At 34.2% G+C, this 13,805-nt stretch overlaps 1 protein-coding gene across 5 annotated transcripts in view; it reads left to right on the top strand.

Annotated features, from left to right (window-relative positions):
- Positions 1-13,805, top strand: part of RTN3 (reticulon 3) — an 89,160-nt gene that overhangs the window by 29,240 nt on the left and 46,115 nt on the right. Inside the window, exon 2 of one of the 5 annotated variants that reach the window (XM_077115910.1) lies at positions 3,475-5,553. The exons of 3 other annotated variants lie outside the window; for them this stretch is intronic. In XM_077115910.1, the coding sequence (XP_076972025.1) occupies positions 3,475-5,553 (2,079 nt within the window). Of the gene's footprint in view, positions 1-1,999; positions 5,554-13,805 lie in introns of those variants that run through there. One more of the 5 variants, XM_077115906.1, reaches the window with a different exon arrangement.

Raw genomic sequence — 13,805 nt, 5'->3', positions numbered from 1 at the left:
AGGGGAATACTTTGCAAATACTTTTCCACTCTCTGATCAAATCACTCTGGGATTCATCGGGGCATCACTCTGGACAAACCAACAAAATCTCATGTCCTTTCCATGTACTTACATTGTTCAACCAACTATCTACATAAGTTATATTAGGACTTGCACTAGTCAAAGTATAAATTTTGTACCAAATAAACATTTTTTGCTTTAGTCTCACACATAAGTTGAAATTTTATCTTTAGTGTTCTTAATGAGATTTTTGATGAAGGTTTGTTTTGAGTAGTATTGAAAATCTCTTGGAGTGAGCTATAAAATTATGAAAAAGGAAAGATGGTAGACATTTTCCAAGATACAAAATAATCCAGGGTTATTCTACCAGGCAGTTTTATGGTAGGTGGTATTTTAAAAATAACCTTTAAACTCTCTGGAGTGCTCTGCCATTTTGCCAGGCTAATTGGGAGAGTCTTTCTTTATGGAAGTTGTGCAAAAGACTTATTGAATTCTGGACTTCTTTTTATGTTTAATATTTTCACGGCTTTATAAACTAATTCCAGCCCAATTTTTTCCGTTGTCTTAGTACAAATCAGTGCTATCCAAATTTGTTTGACTTCCAGTTAGCCAAAGAAATTTCTTTTGCTGAAATTCTAAACAAGATCGCTAAAATTCAAGTATAGATGGATGGTAACTTTTTGGCTACATATTGGAAAGCTTAATTGACCATAATGAGAGCTAGCACCTGCATTTACAGTCATTGAGGAACTAATGCAACATCATGCTCTTTACCTTTGAATTTGCCCCCCAGAAAAACACTATCTACCCCAAATATTAGGGCATGATTAAAATTATTTTGGTATATATTATAGATATTCCATATTAAAGAATCTTTAATAAAATGTTTGAAGTCTTATCAGGAAATCATGGCATTTAGTACAGGACTTATAGGAACTCTGGTATTAGGGCTTCTAACCTAATCTAGTTTTATCTCAGATTATTATATACCTTACTGGGGAGGAGTATTTAGAATTCAAGGAAGATAAGAAGGATGCAAGACTTAGTAAACTGACAGATTTGTCTTCTGGCAAAGCTTAGAACATTTTACCATGCTTTTGTTTTGGTGATGTGTGCATTCTTTGATTAACATTCAATTTAGGTTCCTTTCCTTTTTATTTCATCAAGCACCACCCCATCATCATCATCATTTTATATATATTGGTATTGCTTATTGTCTGTCTCTCCTTCTGTATTGTAAGTTCCACAAAGGCAGGTAGGCAAGTATTTTTTCTCTTTTGTTCACTGTTCTAAACCCAATTTCTAAAACAGTGTCTGGCCCATTGTAGGTACTCAGTAAATATTTGTTGAATTATTACTAATTCATTTTGTTGATTTTTGTCTGTAAGATGGCAAGTTTGGAGCATCTGAAATCTGTCTCTATAAAACATACAGGCTGATCTTTCACTGTGGAATGGAGTCAGTTTTGCTCACCTCAAAGTTCCATTCCTGTTCAGAGGGAGGCATTCCCAAATGGTTACCTTAACCCAAATCTAATCCATTGAACGTGTCCGTGATCAGCAAGATTAATAACAATATGTAGCTTAGATTACGGGATATTTCTTATTTAAATGTAGCCTATAGTATTTAAACTTGAGGTTTTTAAAGCTATAATAGGGCTTCATTTATATTATACCTTTAATCCAACCATTCTGAGTATTCCACACTATATTATGATGGATATAAAACCTGTTTACTATGTTAGAACTTACTAGGATTTGTAGCTTACTTAAAATATTTTCTATCCCACTGTCCAATTTGTACCACCAAACTTTTAACAGTTTTTCCTCAATTATGAAAACTTTGTCCGCCCCCAATACCCAAGATTATAATTACACAGTTCTAAAGGTCAAACTGTATTATATCAAATTACATTGATGTATCAAAAAGGGGGAAACTTTATCTGGCATTTCAAAACATTTTTATAATAGTGAAATTTTTTATATTGCAATAAGGTAATTATTTTCATCTTTAATAAAATAATTTTGAATAGTCATAATTTTGCTCTTGTTTAATATTATTATTCAGCCTCTTACCAGCAAAAGAAAACAGAAGCTGAATAATGGTGTTCTCAAAGGAATTTTCCTTTTACATGGTTCCAATCCTTCATACATGCTTAGGATATTGCTGCCCTGATTCCACATGGATCTCACTTGACCAGCCTGAATCTTTGATTCATTCATTTGGAACTATTTATTTAAGACCTAGTTTGTTCCAAGTTCCAAAGATATGCAATGTGCAAGAAAGACAGTGCCTGCCCTTGGGATGATTGTTTTTATCTTTTCCCAATAAAAAGTTGCTGGTTTGAAAAGTTGGAAAATAATGTGGTAAATAAATAGTTACTGTGGTATTAATAACTGATAAGGCCTAATTAAGGTATTACTTTTAGAAGGATATTTTAAAAGAATTTTTGAAGTTAAGATTATCTTAACCAAAGAAACCAAATTGAATGGTTCGGTTTTGGTTAATGTGGCAGGTTTTGGAGCAGACCAGTTTTTCCTTACCATTTAAGTCATCTGTGCATGCGATGAATTGTCCCTGTGGATCAATTAGGATCATTCTAGTCTCACTTTTAGGCTCAAGAAGGGTTCTCTGTACTGCCTAGAGATCTTTTGGCCACTTACTTTTTTCTTAGATTACTGTCAAACTATGACAGTAGAGTTACAGACAGAATGTGTTTTCTGAATGGTTCTGAAAGGTTCAACTTCAGATGACTGTATCAGTTCTTCATATTATCAAAATGTTTATTTTTGTATGGATTATGTTGTTTCTTAATAGTTCTCCCCCCACCCCAATAACAAAAGACAAAACAACTTCCCCACATCTCCCAGTCTCACTAATCTTGTTTATGCTTTAACTCAACAGTGAAAACAATTATACAGATTGAAAAGTATTTGCTGTGAAAATTTTTCGTCATTTGCAATTTATAGCATGATAATGGCTTTCTGTTTCACTGTTGGCAATGTTATGCATGTCTTGTAGGGCAGCTGTTGATCATTGTTTTGTTACATATTTGTGTCTATATATACATCCTGTGTGTGTGTATATATTTATTTATATATAATTTTAAAAAACGAAAGCATGCTGCTTGGCCTGACTAGCTAATGTGTAACTGTATGCAGTAAACAATTGTTTTCTTTCAAATTCTGACCATAGAAGGATTGAGCTCTCTTTGCTCTGATGAGGCACCTTCAGAAATTATGACTTCCTCCTTTTTTTCATCTTCTGAAATAGAAAATATTGACCTTACAACACTACATGGAGAAAAAAGCAAAGCGTTAAACAGCCAGCCTATTTTAGCCAAAGAAGGGAAAGACTGCTTGGCTCTTCTAGATATGAAAAAGATGGAAAAGCCTCAAGCAGCAAGTAAAGACATAGCCAATCCCCCAGTTTCTACTGAAGCAGGAGTTCGTTGTAACCAGCCTTCCATTCCAGCCAGTTTCTCAGAGCATCCTGCTTCCTTCTCAAAGGAATTTGGCCAGATGAAACAGCAAGTAAATAAAGATCAAGAGTCCAAAGACCCAAATGAGGAACCAAGTAAAAATGATAAAACTGCCTTGGATGCTGATGACGGGTTCACTTTTCTAACAGCCCAGAAACCACGCCCTGAGCAGTCTAAGGCTGAAGGCATTCATACATATTCCTTATCCCCATCTGAAATTTCAGGAGGTGGTATTGAAAAAGATTCCCCTGAATCACCATTTGAAGTAATTACTGACAAAGCAGCATTTGATGAAGAGTTTAAGGAGTCATATAAGGAGAGCATAAATGATTTTGGTAGCTGGGCAGTGAACACTGATGGAGAATCTTCTGCAGACATTACAGAAACTAATGACAAAGTATATCCACTGAGAAATAAAGAAATAGGGCTTTACCCAACCTCTGCATTGCTCACTAGACAGTTTTCACACACAACTGCAGCCTTGGAAGAGGTGTCTAGATGTGTGAATGATATGCATAACTTTACTAATGAAATATTGACTTGGGATCTGGCACCTCAAGTGAAACAACAGTGTGATAAATCTTCTGACTACATCACAGAAACTGTAGGATTGGACATGAGTAGATATGATTTAGAAATTCCAATTGTAAATCTTAAAAATAACACTCATCAGAAAATTCCCATATGTTCTGTTAATGGGAGCAGTCCCATCACTAAATCAGCAAATGATTGGACAGAAGCATCTCTCCCACAAGAAAATGCTATCATTGAAAAAACTACACTGGATTATCTTCATTCCACAAAGGAAGTCAGTACCAAGGGAATGCAAGGCAATATGCAGAAACAAGATGACATACTATCAGAATTATCTGGGTCTCCATTGGAGAAGTGTGTGCCTTTGAGTTCTAGGGTGGCCATGGTGAAAGTGGTTTTACCTAATGACCACCTAAAAGATGACATGAACTGGCAGAGCTCCATGTTGGGAGAAATAACAGAGGCTGATAGTTCTGGTGAGTCCGATGACACAGTAATAGAGGATATCACAGCAGATGTGTCATTTGAAAGTAACAAAATTCAGACTGAAAAACCTGTTTCCATTCCAAGTGCTATTTTGAAAACAGGTGAAAGAAAAATCAAAGAAATTCCCAGTTGTAACAGGGAAAATAAAACATATAAAAGCTTTGAAGAGTCCATCAGTGTCTCTAGACCACAAGTTCAGCCTGATATCCTTGGAAGGAATCCAGTTGGTGAGGGGGAATTTTCACAAGTATCTGATGTGAATATCCCTTCAGAAAATGTGAAGCAATCAGCTAATATGAGTGAAGTCGCTCCTGAAAAGCCTGTTGTAACTAAGGACCCAAAACTTTCTTCAGTAGCATCTCCAAATGTCTTTAATGAGACAGAATTCTCACTGAACATGACAACTTCTGCCTGTTTGGAGTCATTACATGGGAAGAAAATTGTTAAAGATGTAGATGATTCTTCCCCAGAGGACCTGGTAGCACCCTTTACAGAAAACAGAGAGAAAGGAATATTGGTTAAAGGTAAAGGAAGTGCCTTTGAAGAAGTATCAGAGAAGGCAGACTTGAAAACAACTCTTCCTGTAGGTATCTGGCATGAAAGCAATTCAGATGGTTCTGAAGTTAAAGACATAAAATACAAATACTCTGAACAAAGCAAAGTAACAAATGGAAGTGAGCATCGGGATTTTTTCCTTATCCAAGGTACTTCAATAGCATCTCTTGATTTAGAACAGGAAAAGCTCACCATCAGAGCCCTTAAAGAATTAGGTGAAAGACCAGTCAAGAAGTCAGTTCCTGCACAAGATAAAGTAGAATCTCCTTCTGAAGAAATACTCAAACAAACTTTATCATTTGCTCCAGAGACTTCTTGGTCGCAGAGATCATATGTCATCCTAGAACATACAAACGTCAAAACTGAATCTAATCTTGAGATTTCCAAAAAGCCCACTGTTATCAAAGAAACAACTAGAGTAGGTGTTATTCCCAGCCTTAGCAAGACTGAACTGGTAAACAAGCATATCCTAGCAAGACTTCTGACAGACTTCTCAGGTAACCATTTACATTAGAAATACTACATATGGTTAATTCTGCTGATTGATTACTTATCAGAGTGCTATTTTTCTTAGTCTCTGATAATAGAGTTACAAAACTAGAGCTCAAGTAGAAACACATTGTATGTAGGGAAAAGATAGGTTATTCTTTTTTTTTTTTCAAATGGGTGCTTGATTTGGTTTCCCTAAATCAATTATTTACCTGAACAGTAGACCACTTGGTAAAATTGATCTTTCCTTTAAAAAAAATTTTTTTTTGAGGTCCAGTTATATTTTAAAGTTTTCCTTTCCTAATATAGTTAGATACCTATAGGTATCTAAACAATATAATGATTGCTACTTTTAAGAATATCAGGCTCTTATTTGTTTATAAAGCATGTTTGAAAATTTCCATGATAGTAGCACTGCTGATCGTCAAGTTGTTTTTTTTTTTTATTTTTATTTTTATTTTTTATTTATTTTTCTTTATTAATTAAAAAAAGAATTAACAAAACAATTAGAAATCATTCCAATCTACATGTACAATCAGTAATTCTTAATAACATCACATAGTTGCATATTCATCATTTCTTAGTACATTTGCATCGATTTAGAAAAAGAAATAAAAAGACAACAGAATAAGAATTAAAACAATAATAGAAAGAAAAAAAAACAAAAAAAACAAAAACAAAAAACCTATACCTCACATGCAGCTTCATTCAGTGTTTTAACACAATTGCATTACAATTGGGTAGTATTGTGCTGTCCATTTCTGAGTTTTTATATCCAGTCCCGTTGTACAGTCTGTATCCCTTCATCTCCAATTATTCCTTCTCTTTTTTTTTTTTTTTTTAATTAACGGAAAAAAGGAAATTAACCCAACATTTAGAGATCATACCATTCTACACATGCAATCATTAATTCTTAACATCATCACATAGATGCATGATCATCATTTCTTAGTACATTTGCATTGGTTTAGAAGAACTAGCAACATAACCGAAAAAGATATAGAATGTTAATATAGAGAAAAAAATAAAAGTAATAATAGTAAAATCAAAACAAAACAAAACAAAACAAAACAAAAACCTATAGCTCAGATGCAGCTTCATTCAGTGTTTTAACATGATTACTTTACAATTAGGTATTATTGTGCTGTCCATTTTTGAGTTTTTATATCTAGTCCTGTTGCACAGTCTGTATCCCTTCAGCTTCAATTACCCATTGTCTTACCCTGTTTCTAACTCCTGCTGAACTCTATTACCAATGACATATTTCAAGTTTATTCTTGTTTTTTTTTTTTTTTAATGTGAACCTTGTGAAATCTATTTAGCAATCAAAGATAAAGGAATTCCTGTAGGAAAAGACACAGTAAATGGAACTTTTAATTAATTTAGCCCTATACCACAGAGATTTTATGCTCTGAAAGTAGGTAACCACACTATAGAACAGTTTTGTGAGTAATACTTAAGAGACCATATGTATCATTTTACTTTGAACCTTATATAATTCTTCAGGTCAAAACTCATTGGATGGTATTTCTCCTTGTCCTCTTTAGACAAGGGGGAAGTACCTTGTCTAAATAGAGGTACTTATTTAGAAACTATAAGATTGAACATGAGTAGATTTAGAAATTCCGACTGTAAACCTTAAAAGTAACACTTATCATAAAATTACCATATGTTCTATTAATGGGAGCAGTCTCATCACTAAATCAGCAATAGTAACTCTCCCCCCAAAAAAAACTGTCATTAAAAAAACTACACCAGGTTCACATGAGTTAGGATAGTTATTTTACCCTGTTCTTATAGGCTTATAGAAAATAAAGTACTCTGTAAATTCTAACTATTATGCATTCTCAGCTGGGTTATTGACAATATGTAAGAGGAGGAAACGGCCATGGAAGTTCAGGATATTTCTCACCAGTCAAAATTTAATAATTAGTAGATTTTTTTTAGATGATAATTAAAGAAGACCGGTATACTAAGACTAAGAAGCTGAAAGATCTGATTGCAGATTTTAAAATTGGAAACTTTTTAAAATTGTCTTACTTTATGAATAAATCTTTTCAAATGGAGACCAACTCATAAAAATGTATCAATCTTTTATTTTAAAAAGTATATCTGAATAATTTTCCTTTCTAACATAAAAACAGTTCTGCAGTTATGTTCTTCCTGAAGCTGTTGGAAAAAATTTTTTAAATTTTTTTAAATTTATTTTTCTTTTGTTATTTATGATATATTGTACACAAATTCCTAATGAAGCCTAAATTAATTTTTTAATTTATTTATTAATTTAAAAATAAACAAAATAAAACATACATAATCAGTAATTCACAATATCATCACCTGGTTGCATATTCATCATTTCTTAGAACATTTGCATTAATTCAGAAAAAGAAACAAAAAGACAATAGAAAAAGAAATGAAACGAACACAGGAAGGAAAAAAAAAAAAGATTATACCTATCATACCCCTTACCCCTTGCCTTCATTGATCACTAGCATTTCAAACTAAATTTATTTTAACATTTCTTCCCCCCGTTATTCATTTTTATTCCATATGTTCTACTGGTCTGTTGACAAGGTAGATAAAAGGAGCATCCGACACAAGGCTTTCACAATCACACAGTCACATTGTGAAAGCTACATCATTATTCAATCATCTTCAAGAAACATGGCTACTGGAACACAGCTCTACATTTTCAGGCAGTTCCCTCCAGCCTCCCCATTACATCTTGAATAACAAGATGATATCTACTTGATACATAAGAATAACCTCCAGGATAATCTCTCGACTCTGTTTGGAATCTCTCAGCCATTGACACTTTGTCTCATTTCCCTCTTCCCTCTTTTGGTCAAGAAGGTTTTCTCAATCCCTTGATGCTGAGTCTCAGCTCATTCCAAGATCTCTGTCCCACATTGCCAGGAAGGTCCACACCCCTGGGAGTCACGTCCCACGTAGAGAGGGGTAGGGTGGTGAGACTGCTTGTTGTGTTGGCTGGAGAGAGGGGCCACATCTGAGCAACAAAAGAGGCTCTCTTGGGGGTGACTCTTAGGCCTAATTTTAAGCAGGCTTGACCTATCCTTTGTGGGGTTAAGTTTCATATGAACAAACACCAAGACTGGGGGCTCTGCCTATAGCTTTGGTTGTCCACACTGTTTGTGAGAATATCAAGAATTCAACGTGGGGAAATTGAATTTCTCCCCGTTCTCACCACTCTCCGAAGGGGGCTTTGCAGATACTTTTCCACTCACTGATCGAATCACTCTGGGATTCATCGGGGGGCATCACTCTGGACAAACCAACAAAATCTCATGTCCTACCTGAGATTCCAAGTACTTTATCGTTCAATCAAACTATCTACATAAGTTATATTAGGAAATGCACTACTCAAAATATTAATTTTCTACCAAATAAACATTTTTTGCTTTAGTCTCACACATAAGTTAAAATTTTAAAATATTAACCATCTATTTTCAGTACCCTGCAATAATGACATTCCTTTGTTCTTCCTCATGCAAAAACGTTTTTAAAATTTGTACATTCTACATTTCACTATTGTTATACACTCTAGGCATTCCTAGATTATACCATCTCAATCTTTAACATCTATCTTTCTTTCTGATTTCATTTATGTCCCCAGCCCTCCTCCCTCTATCATTCTCACATGCAGCTTCATTCAGTGTTTTAACATACTTATATTACAGTTAGGTAGTATTGTGCTGTCCATTTCTGAGTGTTTATATCCAGTCCTGTTGCACAGTCTGTATCCCTTCAGCTCCAATTCCCCAATATCTTACCCTATTTCTATCTCCTTATGGTTTCTGTTACGAACAAAATATTCCAAGTTCATTCACTAATGTCAGTTCATATCAATGAGACCATAAAGTATTTGTCCTTTAGTTTTTGGCTAGTCTCACTCAGCATAATGTTCTCAAGGTCCATTCATGTTGTTACATACTTCATGAGTTTATTCTGTCTTAAAGCTGCATAATATTCCATCGTATGTATATACCACAGTTTGTTTAGCCACTCGTCTGTTGATGGACATTTTGGCTGTTTCCATCTCTTTGCAATTGTAAATAATGCTGCTATAAACATTGGTGTGCAAATGTCCATTTGTGTCTTTGCCCGTATGTCCTCTGAGTAGATACCTAGCAGTGGTATTGCTGGGTCATATGGCAATTCTATATTCAGCTTTTTGAGGAACCGCCAAACTGCCTTCCACAGTGGTTGCACCATTTGACATTCCCACCAACAGTGAATAAGTGTGCCTCTTTCTCCACATCCTCTCCAGCACTTGTCATTTTCTGTTTTGTTGATAATGGCCATTCTGGTGGGTGTGAGATGATATCTCATTGTGGTTTTGATTTGCATTTCTCTAATGGCCAGGGACATTGAGCATCTCTTCATGTGCCTTTTGGCCATTTGTATTTCCTCTTCTGGTAGGTGTCTGTTCAAGTCTTTTTCCCATTTTGTAATTGGATTGGCTGTCTTTTTGTTGTTGAGTTGAACCATCTCTTTATAAATTCTGGATACTAGACCTTTATCTGATATGTCGTTTCCAAATATTGTCTCCCATTGTGTAGGTTGTCTTTTTACTTTCTTGATGAAGATCTTTGATGCACAAAAGTGTTTAATTTTGAGGAATTCCCATTTATTTATTTCTTTCTTCAGTGCTCTTGCTTTAGGTGTAAGGTCTATGAAACCGCCTCCAATTATAAGATTTATAAGATATTTCCCTACATTTTCCTCTGTTTTATGGTCTTAGACCTAATGTTTAGATCTTTGATTCATTTTGAGTTAACTTTTGTATAGGGTGTGAGATACGGGTCCTCTTTCATTCTTTTGCATATGGACATCCAGTTCTCTAGGCACCGTTTATTGAAGACACTGTTCTGTCCCAGGTGAGTTGGCTTGACTGTCTAAATTAATTTTAAGATAAAATTACTTTTTCATAATTCTAATATGATCAACTATAATTATTTGGGCAAATAAAGTAAAATTGGATCCGGGGCTCACATATCTAATTGGATGAATATAGTATTTCAGTTTTAGTATCCGTATTGCCAAGGATGCAAAGAAACAGGAAGGCACAGAGCTTGGTGATAGGCATGTAAATTGTAATAACCTTTCTGGGAGGCAGTTTGGCCTTCTGTAACAAATGCCTAGAATTAACCTAGCAATTTTGTTTCTAGGAATTTTATTCTAAGGAAAAAATAATTTATGCACAAAAATAGCCACAGTGTGTTGTAGCACTGTTTATCATAGTGGCAAAAGTGGGTACCATTGCAGTGTCTTAACAATTGGAGATTGTTTGAATATGTTAGCACATATCCATACAATAGAATACTGTGGCAGCTACTGAAATTACTATAAAAGGGTATGTGTGTGTGTGTGTGTGTGTGTATGTGTGTATGTTTAAGAAATGGAAAAGTACAAAGACATACACCTATATTTCTGTATATAAAATTAACTTTTTAAAATTGTTAACGTTTGGTCCTATTTGATTACCAGCCAACTTAATCCTGTCACTCTTTCCCCAGAGGCAGGTACCGTCATAGGTCTGGTATATCCTTCCGTTTATTTTAAATTATCGTGTGTGTGTATAGTATTGTTTTGTTGGTGTTTTTTGTTTGTTTTTTGAGGCTAGCAACTGTATATTTATATTTTTTAAATTGTAACTATCATTTTTAATGGCATCTCAGCCTTTATTTCCATCATATAGCTGTGCATTCATTATCACAATTGATTTTTGAATATTTTCATTATTCCAAAAAAAAGTAAAAATAAGAATAAATGTAAAGGCAAAAGAGTACACTGAAAATATCCCATACCCCTCCTATTATTTAGTTACTTTTTGTCTTTGTTTCTTACTCATCTGCCATACACTGGATAAAGGGAATGTCAGTCACAAGGTTTTCACAATCACACCTTAAAAACTATATAGTTAGTTGTACAATCATCTTCAAGAATCCCTGTAGCTACTCCAGTACACCAGAAACTGAAAAGGAATATCTATATTCTGCATAGGAATGATCTCTGAACTTTATTTAAAATCTCTCAGCCACTGAAACTTCATTTTGTTTCATTTCTCTTCCCCCTTTTCGTCAAGAAGGCTTTCTCACTATGAGTGCTTTTTAATATTTTTGTGTTTGTAAAGCAACTTTTTTCATTCAACATTAGGTTTTTTAACTCTTTGCATGTTGAAATATATATAGTTTATTTAATAGCTATATCTGTTGTATGAATATATAATTATTTTCCTTTTGATGAGGCTTTAGATTTTTTCAATTTTTTACTATTATGCAGCACTGAAATTATTAACATCGTACTTGTCTTTTTTTTTAACTTTTTTTATTAATTAAAATAACAAACAAAACATTAAGATATCATTCCATTCTACATATACAATCAGTAATTCTTAATATCATCACATAGTTGCATATTCATCATTTCTTAGAACATTTGCATCGATTTAGAAAAAGAAATAAAAAGACAACAGAAAAAGAAATAAAACGATAAAAGAGAAAAAAAAGATTATACATACCATACCCCTTACCCCTCGCTCTCATTTACCACTAGCATTTCAAACTAAATTTATTTTAACATTTGTTCCCCCTATTGTTTGTTTTTATTCCATATGTTCTACTCTTCTGTTGATATAGTAGCTAAAAGGAGCATCAGACACAAAGGTTTTCACATTCACAGAGTCTCATTGTGAAAGCTATATCATTGTTCAATCATCATCAAGAAACATGGCTACTGGAACACAGCTCCACATTTTCAGGCAGTTCCCTCCAGCCTCTCTGCTATATCTTGAACAACAAGGTGATATCTACTCAATGCATAAGAATAACCGCCAGGATAACCTCTCAACTCTGTTTGAAATCTCTCAGCCATTGACACTTAGTCTCATTTCACTCTTCCCCCTTTGGTCGAGAAGGTTCTCTCAATCCCTTGATGTTAATTTGTACTTGTCTTTTTTTACACATATGTAAACATTTGTTAGGTCAGTGTATCACTAAGTATGTGCCTTATAAGTTTTTTCTAGTTATTGTCAGTTTGCTCTCAAAGTCGGAATGTCCATTGGTATTAGAAAATGTTCATAATTTATTAATAAAAGCAATATTGAACATCTAGCAGAGTCTTTGTTATATGATAAGTGTTTAAAGTGGGGGGAAAGTGGGTTACAAAATAGTATATACAGTATATACCTATTTTGGTATCATAAAAGTGAATCAGTACTGACCCTTCCAATATGAAAAATATAGAATTGCCATAGCCCAAATACCCCTGAAGAGAGGGATGGAAAGATCAAAGGTGATGGTGGAGTTATACATAGAAGATAGGATTTAACAAATGAGTATGAATGCTGAATCATTAAATTGACATCTCTTTTAGTTTCCAGTATTTTGGAGCAGCTAGAAGTAAAACCTAAAATTGTGAAATTGTAACCCATGTCAAAGTCTGAAATATGTTCTACAACTAATTGTGGTACTGTACTTTGAAATTTATAACTTTTTTGTGTATATGTTATTTTTCACAAAAAAAAAGAAGGAAAAAAGTAGACTGTGATGATAAAAATATTGAAGCCCTCTAGCCTCCTATATTCTGGAGCAGCTAGAAAAGAAAAATATGAGAGGATCAGATGGTAACCTATGACAAACTCTGGGATGTGTCCTGTAACTACTTGTTGAAGAGTGCTTTTTTATTTCTTGGCTTTGTATATATGTTATACTACACACAATTTTTAAAAGTTTGAAAAAAAATGAATCTAAAGTAAGTTAAAAATAGGAATGCAAGGGTTTTGCTTTTGTTATAGCTAAATAAGCTTTTACTGGACCCAGCATTCCCACAGATAATCTAAGAACTCTAGACAAAATTGGAGAGAGAACAAAAGCAAGCAGATTCTGAAAGAGGATTACAGTTGAAAGAAGACACAGCATAGAATTATTTCCCATTTTACTGCTCTATCCCATAGAACAGGCTGATGTTAGAACCAGGTTGACCAGAATTCTGGTAGAAAATTGGACTCTAACCTGAAGAACTGGAGGACAGAGTTCAGGTCAACCACAACCAGTCAACTACTGGAAAGTGAAGGGTGGGATGGGGGAATCTAGAGAATGAGAATGTCTGTGATATAAACTCTGCCCAAACCTCTCATTGTTTGATGCCTGAACCACACATGTACAAGGAAGACCTTGTACATTTCAGCCCAGCTAAAAATAAAAGAAGTAAGCTGACATTTGAGCTGCTGCCTAAGAGT

Source organism: Tamandua tetradactyla, chromosome 9, assembly GCF_023851605.1.
Source record: "Tamandua tetradactyla isolate mTamTet1 chromosome 9, mTamTet1.pri, whole genome shotgun sequence".
In the NCBI taxonomy this organism is placed as follows: domain Eukaryota; kingdom Metazoa; phylum Chordata; class Mammalia; order Pilosa; family Myrmecophagidae; genus Tamandua; species Tamandua tetradactyla.
The sequence above is the reverse complement of the archived record's forward strand: the minus strand, read 5'-3'. Positions and strand labels throughout refer to the sequence as shown.